This window comes from Pseudorca crassidens, chromosome X (assembly GCF_039906515.1).
Source record: "Pseudorca crassidens isolate mPseCra1 chromosome X, mPseCra1.hap1, whole genome shotgun sequence".
Lineage (NCBI taxonomy): Eukaryota > Metazoa > Chordata > Mammalia > Artiodactyla > Delphinidae > Pseudorca > Pseudorca crassidens.
Window position 1 is genome coordinate 115,742,707 of NC_090317.1, and position 17,533 is coordinate 115,760,239.

At 36.6% G+C, this 17,533-nt stretch overlaps 1 protein-coding gene across 6 annotated transcripts in view; it reads right to left on the minus strand.

Annotated features, from left to right (window-relative positions):
- The window catches only part of CNKSR2 (connector enhancer of kinase suppressor of Ras 2), a 258,125-nt gene that overhangs the window by 26,103 nt on the left and 214,489 nt on the right, over nt 1-17,533 (minus strand). For all 6 annotated transcript variants that reach the window (XM_067724238.1, XM_067724242.1, XM_067724241.1 and 3 more), the window contains one exon: nt 16,473-17,019. In XM_067724238.1, coding sequence (XP_067580339.1) covers nt 16,473-17,019 — 547 coding nt within the window. The remainder of the gene's footprint in view (nt 1-16,472; nt 17,020-17,533) is intronic.

The following is a 17,533-nucleotide window of genomic DNA, read 5'->3' on the forward strand; positions in this document are numbered from 1 at the left end:
TATATATGTCTCTACTTCAAGTCTTTGATGTGAATTATGTGGCAGAGGGGGAAACTTTAGGAAGATAGGTCACTGAGGTCAAAGAATGCCAGTCATGGCACTGTTATGTCAAAGAAGAATGATCTAGACCTTACATGAAGTGATAGCATAACCACTGCTAAAGGGTGTTTTCTTTGAATGACCTAGATTGTCAAGTTATTCACATGTCATTCATATTCAGAGTAGATGAGGTGAGTCAAAATTTTACTAAGATTCAGGATGAGCTAGCTTTTAATTATAAATGTAGCCTATAACTACATTCTCAAAAGGTCTTCTGTTCACAGAGGCTGATTAGAAGGAACTACTGCAAAAAAATCTTAGCACCTTGCTAACTTGGGAGAGATGTTGGAAGGTGTTGCAGCCAAATTACTTGATATGGGTTTATTGCTATGTCCAAAACTTAGTCCTTTAAGAAGATTTTGAATGGCTAGGTTTCTATACCACATGGATCAGGCAAAATAGATACCATTATAACACAACCACTAGTTACTGTTTTAACAGTTAAAAATGCCATATTATATATCAATTCATCTCTATATTTCTGTAAAATATTAAAAAATTAACAGGTGAAGAGTAGCCAAAATTTACCCAAATATTTCAATGATTTACCTATTTGTTTATTCCTTTTTTTTAACTTTTAGAATATAACATGCTTTTATTTTAATAATCTTTTTGGAAAATCTACTTGAGATTGTTTTAATCCACTACAATTAAATGAATTCTAAATGAATAAAAGCATTCTCCAATCACTAAAAATATTTGATTTATTATAGTATCACTGGATCAATTAAATGGCTTTTCTAAAGATTCAGTCATCTTATTAGAGACAATGATAACATAGCAATTAGTATTCTACCTTTCTGAAACCTAATGGCTTGTATCACTCATACTTTCATTTAATTAGGCAATAACCACCTGAATTATGAGCTACTGGGTACAATATACAAGCTTGTCAGATATCTGAAATCTAAGACAAGCTCTGATTTTAGAGATCGAGCAATGAATAGAATAAAAGTTTGGTTAGGCAGACAAATTAATACATCATAATTCTACTTAACTTGGAAACCAACAGAACAAGTCATGACAGAAAACTATGAAAGGATTCCAGATTGCTCTTATTCTTTAAGCCATAAGAATTATAACTTCATAGGCACAATTCTCATCATTTAAACTCCACTAAACTCAATTGCAGATACAATAAAATATTCTTGAGTTTTTAGTCATTGGTCAGATATATGACCTGTTAAAAACATCCAGTTTATTGCTCTTATGATTTACCTTTGGGGTGATAACCAAGCCCTGCATAGCAGGCTTTTAATGATTGTCAAGTAAAACAAACTGCATTATGTCCCTTTTCCTTCTTTTACTTTTTTAAGCTTAAGATATAGTGTGAAATAGAACAGATCTGCATTTTGTGAAAATAGTTTAACTGGCTGAAAGCCCCTAGTTTGATGTCAATCATCTCAATATACTAAAAAGATAGTTCTGAATGTCAGCAATGCATAGGACTTCTCTATATATTTCAGAAACTGAAGAGTGATTTGAAGTCACCAGTGGAAACAATACCGATGCCTAAACAGTGAGTCATTCATATCGTTTGGTTGTCTCATTATTATTGTTGGGGTGTATGTATTAAACTCTAAAAGCCCGGAAGTTATTAACAAGATCACTGCTCAAAATAATAGGTGGAATTGCTAAATTTTAGCTGGAATTATAGAATAGTTATTCCATTCCCTTTTTTATTCTCCATATTATAATTAATCAGAAATCAATTTTTGGATACCCGTGTCTTTCTTCTTCCAACAGCATGCAGTGTTTTGTAAGCTATAAATCCTCCAAATAGTTTTATTCAGTATCTTTGTAGCCTTGGTTCTATGACAATGAAGTATATGCTATAAACCTTGTTTAATACACATATGTTCAGTGAACTATTAGCAAAGTAATTTTTTAAGGGCTAAATCTAGTTTGTTCGTTAATTATTGTGTTAATTATTCAGATAGGAGAGATATATCACTATGTGTGAAAATATCAAGGAACATGGACAGTGCAGCTCAACACTACTTTTCATTAAACCACACATGAAATCTTATCATGTATTCTCTAAAAATCAAAACAAAAGAGATCATCTTCAAGAAATATCCTTGTCTTTTATAGACAGGCAGCACATATCTAGCACTGGATACATTATAGCAAGATTATCCAATAAACATAAGTATGAAAGTGTCACCCCATAAACTGCTTAGAGCAGAAATTGGTAGTACAGTTTTTTACTACCAAGATATTATTATTTTATATAAAAGGGCTTAACATGAAGAGGTTTGAATGCAGCTTGTTTCTGTAATTTGAAGCTACAGTTGATAGATGTGAGTTAGTTACAGTGTAGAAATGCTAATTCTCAGGAACCACTGATTGCAGCTGACCAAGGAATATGGCTGATCAGGGATAGGACTCTGGGCTAAAAAAATAAGTTACTAGAAATCCCTGGTATTCTTATTTACTTACTCTTCCTAGGATTCTATAAATGGCCAAGGTCTGTGTGGTTCTAATACTTTATCCTGGCACATTCTGGTATTGACTGAATGATGTAAGAACAAAAGATTAAAAATCTTGCAAACTGTCCTAATGAAGTAACCTAATTTTTACAGCTCCGGTTTTCCAATTATTTGCAGAATAAAAAAACTGGTGATCAGCTTCTATGAAACCTTCTGAAGAGGAAAAAATATGAAACAATATAACCTGAGCTCCAATATTTTTTGCTTGTCACCAGTTTACTAACTATAGGATTTAATTCATTAAAAACGAGATTAATACTTGTAATTGCTGAGTGCATTAAAGCCCTGGTAATTTCATGTCTCAAAAATATAAAGAAATGAGTAAAATCTATTTGGAATCTAACATTGAACAACAGGGAAGAACTAAGTGGCACTTTAGACATGAAGGGGACTAGAAGAAGCTTAACTGTTTTTGTTTTTTCTAGTGGTGAGGAGAGAAAACACACAGTCGGATATGGACCCTAGATGATAAGAAATATGATTTTAAAACTTTAGACAGGCAAATATAAATGTTGAATGATCGGTAGTTTTAAAAAATGCAATTCTAGTAATACAAACATAAACTGTCCCAATGAGAGAAGGAAAGGAGATGCAGCTCCAGCCAAGACAGTTACAAGGATATTCCTTAGAAAAAGCTTTAAGGAGGATTTCTATAAAAGATGGAAGAGGCTACTCTAAATGAATGAGTGGAAAATAATACCAATTGCTTGTAAGAAGAGTGCCAGGAAGGCAAATGTTCAGCTGAGGACTGTGAAAAAGCTGAAGACAGAGCTCAAAAAAATTTTTTTAAAGAAAAAAGAATGACAAAGGAAAGTGGAAGTATATGACTTCAATGATATTTTTGGTGTTTCCTGCAAGGAGAAAAGTCTTTACACTAGTAAATTTAAAAGACATGCTTCTTGAGATAAGGGACTATCTTACCAAAGGACCCATTTTGTGGTCTCTTTGAACTAGCAGAATAATCTTAGGAACTGAATGAACTTTTTGGAAATTATCTCAGGGCCACCGTCAGAATGCCTTGAGGCTTACTGTTTCAAGAGAGAGTTCTCCTATCCAAACAAACAAAACCCTGCATGTGTTCTTCAGAGAACACAATGATAAACCTGATATAAATACATGATAAAGTTTTAGAATAGATTATTATTGGGAGGAGTATCATTTTTTAATTTCATTTGAAGGACCAACATGGATTCAATAAAAATGAAGCATTTTAAACTGGCTTTTTTTCCCGGACAGTATCTCTAGGTTGGGAGACAAGTGGAAAGCCAAGGGCAGTATGCTTTGCATATGATGAAATTTTGCATAATATCTTTATGAATAAAGTGCTATAAAGTGGACTTAGTGATATTACTATTAGCTGGATCCAGATAAGGATGTTGAATGACTGAATGAAATTAACGTATGTAAAATTTCAGACTGAATGCTTCACAGCTCTGTCTTTGCTCCTTTCTTCTTTAAAATGTTTTGTTACAAATGTTCTTTCCTTATTCAGTGAAGCAGTTAAAAACATAGAAAGGATACTTAGAACTTTGGAGGGTTATTCAACAACAGGAGGAATGATTAGTATCATGGATAATAAAACTGAGAGTCCAAACTTTTGTAACAGGATTGAATATTGCTGGGTGAAAAGCTGAGAAGTTAAAACTTTAACAGAAAGAAATATAAATAGCTGCATTTAGGTCAAAAAATAAATAAGTGTGGGATGCTAACTTACAACTTGGTAACATAAGTGTGGGATGCTAACTTACAACTTACAACAATAAAAGCATTATATGAATCAACAGTGAGTAGGTTAAAACTAAGGTAATCATGCCCACAAAAATATGTTGTCTAGATCACTGTAACAGTTCCAGTACACTTGGCCTGGAGACACTAAAGAGAAATAAGGTGTACAGATGTGGGTAACCAGGATCATGAGTTATCTAGAACTTATGCCACAGGTTATAAAGTTAAGGTGATTATATGCATTCAGCTCAGAGATGAGGCAACATAAATTATGTTTGATAACACAATTCCATTGTATAGTTTTGAACATGTACAATGTGCAGAGCACACAAGAGAGCAAAGGTGAGGCCATTATGCTGAAGAGAACCATAAAAACCTTAGAGTTAGAAGAAGCCATCATGTTTAACTGTCCCGCTGGCTCAGGAAGCCCTGATTGGTAGCTGGTTTTCAGCCCCTCCTTAAAACACTGAGTAACGGGGAGCCTTCTAAACGGACAAAGACCAGTTATTACAGTCATGGGTAAATGCAACCATTGGAATGTTCTCCCTCATATCAATCTAAAATTAGCCTCCCTGTACCCATTACATCCTCTGGAACTTCAAAGACTATCTCATCCCTGTTCCACATGTCAGCATTTCAAATCCTTGCTCTGTATTTTTCCAATTTTCAATGTCAAGATTGACAACCGAGTAGAAGTGTCCATCATCGGATGAATGGATAAAGAAGATGTGGCACATATATACAATGGAATATTACTCAGCCATAAAAAGAAACGGAATTGAGCTATTTGTAATGAGGTGGATGAACCTAGAGTCTGTCATACAGAGTGAAGTAAGTCAGAAAGAGAAAGACAAATACTGTATGCTAACACATATATATGGAATTTAAGAAAAAAATGTCATGAAGAACCTACGGGTAAGACAGGAATAAAGACACAGACCTACTAGAGAATGGACTTGAGGATATGGGGAGGGGGAAGGGTAAGCTGTGACAAAGAGAGAGAGTGGCATGGACATATATACACTACCAAACGTAAAATAGATAGTTAGTGGGAAGCAGCCGCATAGCACAGGGAGATCAGCTCGGTGCTTTGTGACCACCTAGAGGGGTGGGATAGGGAGGGTGGGAGGGAGGGAGACGCAAGAGGGAAGAGATATGGGAACATATGTATACGTATAACTGATTCACTTTGTTATAAAGCAGAAACTAACACACCATTGTAAAGCAATTATACCTCAATAAAGATGTAAAAAATAATATGTCAGCTTTTATATTACTACAAGGAACACCTTTTAAACTAGAGCTGTCCAATATGGAATGCCCTGTCTTTGGGGGCACTAAGCTCTAAGTCCCTAAAACATTCAAGCAGAGTCTCAATAACAATTCTTCAAGTGAGTAAAAGGTATTTCCGTATTGGGTGGGAGGACGGATTATTTTATACTCTAATTTCTATGGTGCGATAGCTAATCATTATGCACATTTACACATAGTATGGCACATGTTATATGCTTACTCCAATAAAAAACAACTTATCTATTATTAAATGAATTCTTTACCTTAATATAAAGCATTTAAAATGGGTTTCATAGCATTTACAAGAGAGACACTACTCACAGTAACACAAACAAACAAAAAAAGGTGTTATACATTTAAAGAAGATTTCAAAGTTAAGGCTAACTTTTCACTTAATGATTCAGCAAAGATATTCAATATTTGTACAGAATTATTTCTGGAATGGTAAACATCTTTCCTACCTCCAGTGCTGAGGCGCAAACCTTCTAATTAGGTTAATAAAAGATTATCATGAGTCTTAGAAGCCAGGATGCTAAAATCAAGAGATGGCTGCCCAGCAACCACATAGGGTATAAGACAATAGAATACAAAGTGAGGGGTGGGGCTTACTGTCAGAGTTGGCAGTGAGTCATATTGCAGCCACACTGATTCCAAGCTGTCCCTCCTCCCTGTTCTTTTTAGAAAAGGCATGAAAACCCCTGTTTGTTGGCATTATTAAAGAACAAGGAGAAAACAGCACAGATGTTAGAGGAAAAAGAGTAAAGTTTAAGTTTAGTGGTATTGAAGTTATGGGCTATTTTTTCCCACCAAGAATCCTAAAGTGAATGACTGCTTTAAAATACCCATTTCATAAGGTTACAGAATAGACTCAAAATCAGGGCAACCACAACAACAATTTAAGGAAAATATTAAGAGAAAGGAACCAATAAAGTCATGATTGAGAAAATTCAGAGGTCTTAAATGAATATAGATCTTGGGTATTAAGTCAATAAACTCTACAGATAATTTATCAAAAGAGAAATAGCACAATAAATATATCAGATTCAAAATCATGGAACATATGGTATTATAAATGTGGAAGAAAGTGAAAAACTCTGTTTAAAATGTTAAGGTTCAAATTTCCCTAAAATAGGTTTTCAAAATACAGTATAATTTTCTGTATTTGGTTAATAATAGGTTTTTCTGATAATCAAATTCCATATTAGCTGTACTATAAAACTGGGAAGCATCTTCTCAATCATCAAAGAAATATTTATCTTGTGGTCAGTATAGTATTAAGTCAGTATAATATCATGGCCTATATATAATGTTATACTGATCATAGATTGATATTTCTTTGATGATTGAGAAAATACTTCCTAATTTTATAGAAATCAATGGGGATTTTTAGACATCTGATTTGAGTTAATTAGCATATCTGAGTAACCAGGATGTATCTGCCCCAACCATAATGTTTAAGGAATAAGCCAAATCAGAAGTAGCTCTAAAAGTGATCTCATCCGATTCTAACCAGTTTTATAAATTTTGTATAAGTGATAAGTACCTTAAAGTGAACATAGAATACCTTGTGCTATCTCTCAAAGAATCATTTTTATAATATTATCAATTGGTTATTAGGGGAAATTACTGGCACAACGTAAGAAAGAAGCTGCATACTTTGAATTATTTGCTCTGTTTTATGTTATCAGAAAGATTTTTCTTATTTTTCAAAGATTATTTACAAATTTTTGTTGTAAGTAGACTTATGGAAGAGCTAGATATACTCTTAGCATAGTACCTGGCACGTAGTAAATAAACAGTAAATGTCTCTTGAATGAATGAATAAATCCATGCGTAGAACTAATTAGAGTATGTATTGATAACAGCAAACTAAAAGTACAAAATGGAGGTTTAGTTTACATTTTAGTAGGCTAAATGTAGATATTGAAATATTAGGGAATCCATGACTAAGAATGTTAAAGAATTTATAGCTGTGAAATGAATCCATGAGTATGATAACTGTCACTCTTATTTTCAAGTACTCTACAGTTTCCGTGAAATAGCCTAGAAAGTTGATTTTATTGGTATACTCTGTGTTTGTAATAGAAACAAGCATATATGAAATTGTCATAGTACATATCTGAGACAAGAACCTTCTAGAAGTTCTCAAAGATGAGGTTTAAATATTTAAAATATTTTTTAATGACCAACTGTCACTTTTGCATTTAAAATACATAGTAATAGGTACTTTTCCCTTATTGGATGTTATACTAATGAGAATATTTTCACATTAAAGGAAAAATTTCAGAGTGTACTAGTTTGAGCCATTAAGACCAACTATTAGGTCTAAGGTGCCTATGGCTAAACATAAGAAAGTCTGGGAGGCCAGAAGAATGGAACTAGTGAGAACGCTGGAAAAAAGAAGTAAGGGAGATGGTTTAGTAAAAGGTTTAAAGCCAAAGTCATGTGTGAAAAAACTCTGACCACCGGACACAGTGGTTCTGAAGCCCATCTCTGAGTTCTACATTCTGGCTTTTGAAGGCTAGACTTGCTATGCTTTTTAGCTAGTTGGCTCTGGCTTAGCTGTTTTCATCACAGAGCTTTGGGATAAGTTGACATTACTGGAAGACCCCCATAAAGGAGGGTGGGCAAAAGTCATAGAGCCCTAAGGCATTAGGCAGGTAGGCAAGAAGCTTCTGACACACGATTATGAGTGTGTGTGTGCAGGGTGTAAGCGTGCATATACAGCCATTGTCATTTCTTCCTTCTCACATTTCTCCTTCCAACGTTTTTGAAATAGTCAACAGGTAACTGTTGCATTTTCTAGGGTGATATATGCTGGGATTGGGGCTGGGTTCTGAGGTGGTATGTAAATAATCTCAGAAGACTGCTGCTTATATTATAAACTAAGGTCACATCAAAAAATGTTATACAGCAGAAACTAACACAACAATGTAAAGCAATTATATTCCAATAAAGATGTTAAAAAAAATTTCTGAGGAAATACACTAACTTGAAACCAACTAAACCATACCTCACCTCGCTACTCACAGTGAGTTACAGGAAAAAGACATATGAGAAAAACAAATTCATACAAGAATTTTTAAAGCTTTAACTTTTAACAGAAGTTACCTCTGGGGAAAATGAAGGAGAGAGGGTTGCTTTTCACTTTCATCACTGTTTTTTTAATTAGTTAGCTTGTTTATTTAGCAACAAGCAAGTTACTACTTTTCAATTAAACAATAAAAGAAAAACATGCAGGGAAGTTTAAAAACTTCCAAGGCATGTTTTATGGTGCATTCCTATTATGTTTTAACCTACAATCTTCCAGTAGTTGGTAACTATAGGAGGTAGACTTCATACGTAGAGGGAAAAAAAGGAGGCGTTTGTGACCTTCAGCTTTCTCTGGCAAGGGTGACCAAGGTAAAAGGAGTCTAAACTTAGAACACGTTCTCACAAAATGAGCTAGAACAAACTCTGCTGAGAAACTGACTATATGCTACCACTGATCTGAAGGAAGTGGTTTGCCTTTTTTGATGTGTGAAAATAGTAACAAGTAGCAGTAGGGATGAATCTAATCATCTTTCTTGGTAAAACAAACTGTAAATCATAACTTGTCTTACCTATACTGGTGAGGGGTTGTCATCCTTTTATGTGAGCTTTAACACTTATCTGTCCACATCTTCTGCTGGTATGACTCTGTAGCATCTAGAATTCATTCTTTTGCCAACTGAATCTGGCTTCATTACTTATTATAAAACTTCTGAGAATATTTTCCTGGCTGATGCGGGCTATTGGTTATTCGTTAAAGTACAAGTTGCAATTTCAACACATTTTACAAATGAATCAGGATGAAGCTAGGTGATGAGTGACTTCTGAGGGAGCCAGACTTCCTTCGATAGGCAGCAGATTTTGGTAGGAAAAGCAACTGCCTAGGGGTGCTGGAAGATCCAGTTTCTAACAATGAATTGCTTATTTCACATGTCATATTCTGTGGCCTTCATCTTTGAAATGGGAATAAAACAGTAAAAGAATGGTTTCAGCATAGAGAAAGTGACTATAAATGAGCCATAATACAAAGAGCAGTGATTCTAGTTATTAGTATCCTAGCTCTGTGGTACCCAGCATGAAGAGGATATGCTGAACACATGCAGTCCTGTCCTTCCCTTTACAAAATACCCCAAATAAAGAATTTTGCCATGTTTTGACTTTACGTCACACAATGAATAAAAAATAACTTTAGTTTTAACTACTATATAATAGAATGGAAAAGAATAAGTGATAAAAGGGTTTAGCTACTATTCATTCACTCACTGACTCATTCATCCAATAGTGCCTGGCCTACTATGGGCCATATAATGTTTTAGGCACTGGGTATACAAGACAGGAATAAAATCCCTGTTCTTAAGAAACTTACACTCTGGTGAGTGGAAATGGAAAATAAATCAGCAAACAATATTTGATATTATACACAAATTGTAAAGCTGTGAAGATTATAAAACAGGGTAACATACTCAAGGATGAGAAGTGGTGGGGTAGGCGGGAGAAGGGGCATCTAGGTCAGACCAGGTTGTTAGGGTAGAACTCTAAAAGGGGAAAATATCTGAACCTGAATGGCAAGGTCTATAAATACATATTTCAGTAGATATATATGAGAAGGTTATTACTATTTGGAATACAAAGTTTCTTTTGAGTTCCCAAATGTCCAAAGTCAAAAAGGAAAGGAAGAGTGATTGATAATAATGTGAAATGAGGGACATTTCTATTTTAGCTCCTAGAGCACAGCTAATATATTGTGTTGAAATATACAAAATTGTTGATATTTCATCATTTTGAGCTACAAAAACATCAATTTATATGGTTCAACTCAGTAGCTGGAGCTAAACAAAGTTAGGTCATGTAGTCAGGTAAATGTTATTGAGTGAGGTTTGCCAGGACTAATTCACTATTTAAGTATTGTAATTGCCCTTTTTGCTTAAATCCAAATCTGTATGAAATCTACATAAATTACATAATTATAAAACATTTATTGGATAGACTTACAGTGTCAGAAATGGAAACTTAAGTGCTTTCTGGCATTACCTCATTTGATCCCCATACAACCTCAAAAGGTAGGTACTGTTACCACATCATTTAACAACGAAGCAATTGAGGTCTAGAGGTGTTAAATAATTTTTTTTTTTTTGGTGTTAAATAATTTGATCAGTCATACCACTTGGAAGCAAGGATGTGAACTGAGGAATGTCTCCAGAGACTGTATTCTAACCTCTGATCACTTAGTGTTTATAGGAAAACATGCTTATTCATTTCAAAGGTCAACAATAATTATATCTAACTTGCTGTATTTTCAGGGTTATATAATATATACCCCTCTTTTTCTTTTTTTCTTTTCTTTTTTTTTTTTTTTTTACTGTACGCGGGCCTCTCACTGCTGTGGACTCTCCCATTGAGGAGCACAGGCTCCGGATGCGCAGGCTCAGCGGCCATAGCTCACGGGCCCAGTCGCTCCGCAGCATGTGGGATCCTCCCGGACCAGGGCATGAACCCGTGTCCCCTGCATTGGCAGGCGGACTCTCAACCACCGTGCCGCCAGGGAAGCCCTATACCCCCCTTTTGTTATCTAACATTTCGTTGGGGCCAAGACTTTTAAATGATGTGATCTGCGGTGTGTGTTTGCATATACACACTGAAAGAGTGAAACATTACTGGAACAAATATATTTGAGGATATAACATACATAATAGTAGAGAGGCTCATGTAGATAGTAATGATAGGCAGTCTGGTATACTCCTTTTCTTCATGATCTTAATAACAAATCAAGGTTAGTCTAAACTCATAATCATTCCATTTCCCTTGCTGTTTCGGCAGGGGCATATGATGCAGCCTTGGCCAATGAAATCTAGGGCCAAGTCTGCCAGAAGGATCCAGGAAGTTTTGATTTTACAAAAAGGACTAAGAATAGGGCCTGGTCTTTGGCTCTTTTGGATGCTATCTTATGAGAAGTGATGCTCAGAGCTGCTGGCATTACAGAAAAGTTAACTGAGTCCTGACACTGCAGAGCCATGACATTTACTCCAGAACAACCCCACCTCTGAACTTTCAGTAAGTTAGATAATTACCTTTTCCTCATTATTTAAGCCAAAAAGCAAGGGAGGTGTGATTAAAAAATCCAACCTGTAACCAATATTGAAATTATAGCTACATTCTACTTTATATCCAGTCTTTAGTGTTTTCTGTCTCTCTAACAATCTTTCTTCAAAATCAGACAATACAGTATTAAGAGAATATCTGTTTACTGCTTTCCAGATTTTTCCATTTTTTAAAAATATATACTTGTTACATTACCGCCAAGAATGGTGCCCTTAAACTTCACAAAAGTGACATATTTAAGGTTCTCTACTATTCTTTCTCTGACTTTTTGGTGCATGTCTTTTTATTCACATTGCTTGTATATCTTTTCCATCTATTCCCTTTAGACCTGAACTATAATTTAAGATATTATTGATTATTATGCTCTTCCAAACTCTTCGTGCTTGAACATAATTTATCTAGACAATAAATAAAACAGTAAAAAGTGCTGCAACATTTTTCTATTATTTTCAGCTTGCTCCTTTTTCTCCTTTAACACAATTTCATATTCTGGGAATATCTTCCCGTTGCCCACATACTTCCTACATGAATGTTCTTAAAAATAAAACTCATGGCTTTTAGAAACTCTTCAGGAAATTACTCTAAGACCCTTAAAATGACTGAAGAAGATTAATCTATCTTCTTCTGCACGATATTGGTAGTCATTATCTAGCCTCTCTGCCTATATAATTTAAGATATTAGGGCACTGAGTTGCACATTTTGTACAGCTCTTAAGTTACCAATGGTGTGCAATGGATGTTAGATTTAAGAAAATAAATTTAAAATACATTTCTTGGCAGATTTCATTTTGAAAGCATCAGTAAATATTTTAGCCAGATAACCTGATATGTACTGTAGCTACTAGGTAACATTTTATCTTTCCCACCCTCAGCCCCCTAAAAAAAAAAAAACAACCTAGGTTTTGCTTTAGATTTCTAAGCCCAAGCTAATGCTGGTCTTAGAATGCTGATAGGTTATCCCTAAGGCAATGAAAAAGAGCACATTATAAATTCATTGAGTACATGGTGGCACCAGGAATGCATGGCTAGTAAAGAGTAGTCTTTTAACTGCCAAGAGGGAAATCAGCAGGATTAAGGGATAAAGCTTTCAAAAACCTCATCTAAACCGCCTAGTATGGCAAAGGAAGGAGAACTATTAGAAGCAGACCTCAAGCTGCATTAACCAAAACTGTATTTTAGTGTTATGGCAGATGATTTCTGAATAAAGAATAAATATAATATCTTTATATTTTGTCCCACACTTTTATGATTTATACTCCTTGAAAGCTGCGTAGGCTGACATAATTTATAATTTAATTTCACTGAGGTATTATAAGGCCTATACCTCAGTCAGCTTCGAAACTGCTAATTGGGATAATAGGAAATTAGTTGTCTTCTCCCAAATGCCAGTGAAGTAGGTCAGGATAATTAATATTCAAGCTGACTTTTCTGTCAAAGGAAAACACAACAGGTCTCATCTGTGTACTTTTAGTTCTATCCACTTTAGACTAAAATGAGTTCAGCCTCAGAAAAATCACAGTATGACTCAGTTAGAGAATTGAATTTCAAAAATAAGACAAAAGGTAGTTCAACCATGAGAACGTAGACTGAAGTATGCTCTAAAGAAGACTAAATTTACACCTTGTAAGCAGGGCCAAATTCCACCTGTACGAAGAAAATGAAAAAACATCTAGGTCACAGATTTAGGTACATCTTGCTTCTTAGATTGCTCTGGAGACTCATAAGCACTATATAATATAGATCACGAGAGGGGCTTGGTTGGTGCCATAATTCTTCACCCTTAAAGCTGAAGAGAAGCTATATTTTCTCCATGGCTCCTTCTGCTCACGTGCCTGGTACTTCCTATTTTTAATTTCTTGGCAAACTGAGGAAAATGTTTGGAGCTAGGGACGTGAAACTTATTTGCTCTGCAGGTCTGTACTTGATTAGTGCAAATTCACTTTAGTAGGTCACAGTGCATGCTGGCCTCGAGCAGGACAGTTAGTAACACACCGCTGCTGGTCTTTGATTCTAACAAGCACGGCAGCCTGCTGACCGGAGCAGTAGCACAGTGAGAGCTCCGGGCGGAGGGCATGCTGTAAGTGTGAGGCTGAGGGGATGGCCACAGCTTCTTTCCCATGTATTATTTTGACTCTCCTGACAGAACAGCAAACAGCTTGATTTGAATAAGCAGCCTGGAATACTTACTCCTAACGGCCGACTCAGGGCAGTCATGAATAAGACACTCCTTAACTAGACCTTGAAGATTCTTTTGAAAACACTGATTTTAGAGCCGATATTTCCCAAAGGAGGTGCTCATCAAATTGCACACTCCTAAATATTAGAAACAGTAATGCAGAAAAACCATCATTGGGAAGCCGAACATGTACCCCATTAAGTTAAGAAGCATCTTCCAGGCAAGCATGAAACGTACTGCCCTGTTGAGAATGGTTTAAAGGACACTGAGACATCAAGTGGCAAGATTATAGAAAAATACCCAGAAAGAAATGGCGCCCTGCAAGACAGTGCACGGTCACCTTTAGTGAAACAGATCAGACTGAAATAACGCGAACTACCCCACGATATCGAACCGCAAAGACAGAATGTGCAATAATACCAAGTTTACCGACACACTTCTAGGGTGGTTCTGCCTTATCGCAATCATTCCACAAAGAGAGAGCCTGATGAAAAAGATGGAAAGTATTGAATAACTGCCCACTTGACTTATTCGGGAACCTAAAGGAAAAACCCACCAACTTTGGGAGTACATCTGTATGGCTAAAAGTACATCCAATCAACAAAACAGCAAAAAACAGACACTAGAAGAAAAAATAATCGAACGCCATCTAACTAGGGATGCTCTGTGGGCTAGTGGAGACTGAAGGAAGGGCGAGCCCAGGGCTAGGTTTGCCTTTCAGGTCCTAGGACACGTATTCTCCATTCTAGTCCTCCCTACACAATGCCCAGGAGGAACTGCTAAGTATCTAGCCAGTTGAAAAAGACAGCCTCAAAGACTTGTACCCGTGGCGATGATGGAATGTGTCATGAACAGGATTCTCTATTTCAGAGGGTTGTGCCTAATTTCAACACAATTTATTTTAAAATGCCAGAGATGAAGTATTTTCCCCAATGCGTTTGTAGAATGCTGAATAAACCTCACATACTTAGTTGTAGCAGTTGTGCAGCACCTGGACAACAGTTGGAAGGAGGTTTCTAACTCATCCTTAGTTAAGTTTTAGAAAACAACTTATACTAATCATCTTAATATTAAAAATATATTATCATGCTTGCCAGAACTCCTACAGAGGCCTGACATGGTTCCTAGATCTTTCCTCCACAAGACTCTTCTATAATTTCTAATAGATGTGAATGTTGTGAGGGCGTGGCAGGTAAATCACCTTTCCTGAACCAACAGTATACCTTTTAAAAGGCTCCTCATGGAGATTATGGCTAAAATATACTTTACGTGGAAACTGCTTTAACATATGAATTTTATTATAAGCAACTCATATTTTGATAGTAGAAAAGGCCCACTGTATTTTCTTGTCGATTATCTCCAAAGTAACCCTCATTTTAAATGAGACAAGCTTCAAATTGACATGAGGCTCCTGACCTGCTGGTAACCTGTGAGATTTGAGTTGTTTTTCCAGTTGTGATGAAGAAGTTACACTAATATATCCTGTAACCAAAGTCTCCATACTGTGTGAAATGGGCTGAAGGACACAGTCCGTTTGTATCCTTTAAAAAGAGAAGTCTAATGCCCTAGCGGGACCAAAGCAGTAACTGTGGTTTCATCAGCACCAGCTTGGGTCATCTGCACTAATTGGCCCATACTTCATTTTGAATAAAGAGATTTCATACTATTTCTTCTATACTATTTTTGGGGGTATTTTATATTCAATTCTTATAGCCAGAACTAGATTTTCTTTCTAAGTAAAATAACTGAGTTATAGCCTTTCTCTTAAACTAGCTTGGGTTTCTGGACTGGTATATCACATTAGTTATAAACAGAAGCTTGGTATGGCATGTTGGATAAATAACTTGATAACTAGTAAACATATTCTTAATGCCAATCAGAGGGTTACTTAATGACTTGTCTCTCTCAAGAGCGGATTCACATAAATTGAGCTTTGCAATCAACATACATACCAAGAAAGTAAATGGATGCTTTTGGCAAATTGGTTTCTAGAAACATATTCTGCTATTTGAAGTTAATAGAAATGCTATGTAAAATTTCTTCTTTGAAAAATTCTTTTGGATTCTTCCTTTCAACCTTCTCATGGTGAAAAGGGAAGTTATATATGTATGTATGTGTGAGTGTGTGTATGTGTATTCACTTACTTATTCAACCAAGGTTCTGCTAACACCCTGCTTGAAGCATTTATAGCTTCTGAACCCAAACTCAGGGGGCAACAACTGTGGACCAAAGGGATGATGCATGCAAGTGAAAAGAAAGTGGATAAGAGGAGGAAGCAAAACAAATGAATGCCATCAACCTTAAAAGGCAGATGGGCCAAAAAAAATTATTTGCTCTAGCTGTGGGTGTCCTGGGATGTAGGCTTCATTACTCATCTTTTTTTTCCCCAAGTCACTCAAGTTCTGAAAGTGGGACACCAAGGGATACCTGACTTCCTATGCAGCAAAACCATTATTTTAAGAAAAAAGGGAAACAGAATTCTATTTTCTTAAAATAAGAAGTTTGAAAAGGTTAGGAATGTGTGTATACAGGCTGAGAATCTCCATCGGCATACTTACTTTTGTCTCCTATGTTTTCCCCTGCTGCCTCCCCTTCCTCCTCCTCCTCCTCCTCCTCTTCCTCCACCTCTGTGGGCTGCACGTCATCCTGCGGGTCACAGGCACTAACCGGCGCGTTCAGACAGCAGTGGTTGAACCCGCTATCTCGAGGCAGAGTAAAACTTCGAGGCTTGCCCCCGTTTCCATTTAACACTTGCATCCTCTCGCTCTCAGCTAAGGGGTACGGCCCATAGTGATCCTGTAGGTGGCACTTCTGAGTTGGAAGGGTGGACTGCCGCCTGTGCTCTGGGGAGATGGCCGCGGAGTCAGAGAAGACGGAATCCTCCAGGGGCAGAGTCTGAAGATAGTGTAACCCTGAGCTCGTCAGGGGCGTCTCGATTAAATCCTGCCAGGAGCGGCGCTGACTGGCTGTCTTGCGAATGGGGGACACCACACTGCTCCCAGTCAGTTCCTGGCGAAACTCCTCATGGGATGACTGCGACTGAGAGGTCTCTGTCGAGGAGAGCCGGCTGTGTTTCGCTTCCACGTAAGGACTGGCACAACTCATCTGTGGAAAGGAGCCTCTGATCAGTCTCCACAGAAATAACAGACCATGCCTATCACCAAGGAACACATTTGATTTCCACCATCTCAAAGTTAGGCCCCAGCTGACATTTTAAGAGACTGAAACGTGGATGTATTGAAATACAGCTACGCTGGGCTCTCATGAAAAATGTGACATACTAGTGCAAACTTTTACAGCAAAGTATAAGGCAACGTGAGTGCCTATGTAAGAAATATTTAGCAACTAAAAACAAAAAAATCCTAAGTTTTGAAATCTCTATGCATTCAAAATCCTGAATTGTTGCCAAATTCATATTTCCAGATGTTATGGAGTCTGGGGATGAGAGCAAGGAGACAGGATTTTGGATGTAAAAACAAGGTGCCTCTAATCGGACACAAGCCTTCCTCTTCTTCATGGGTGAATGTCTGCTCCTAGAGTGTCAATGATAAGCTTTCTTACAGTCTTGTCAGTTCTGTGGCACTTTCTAGAGAGTTAAAAATGTAGAAAGGATGAGATT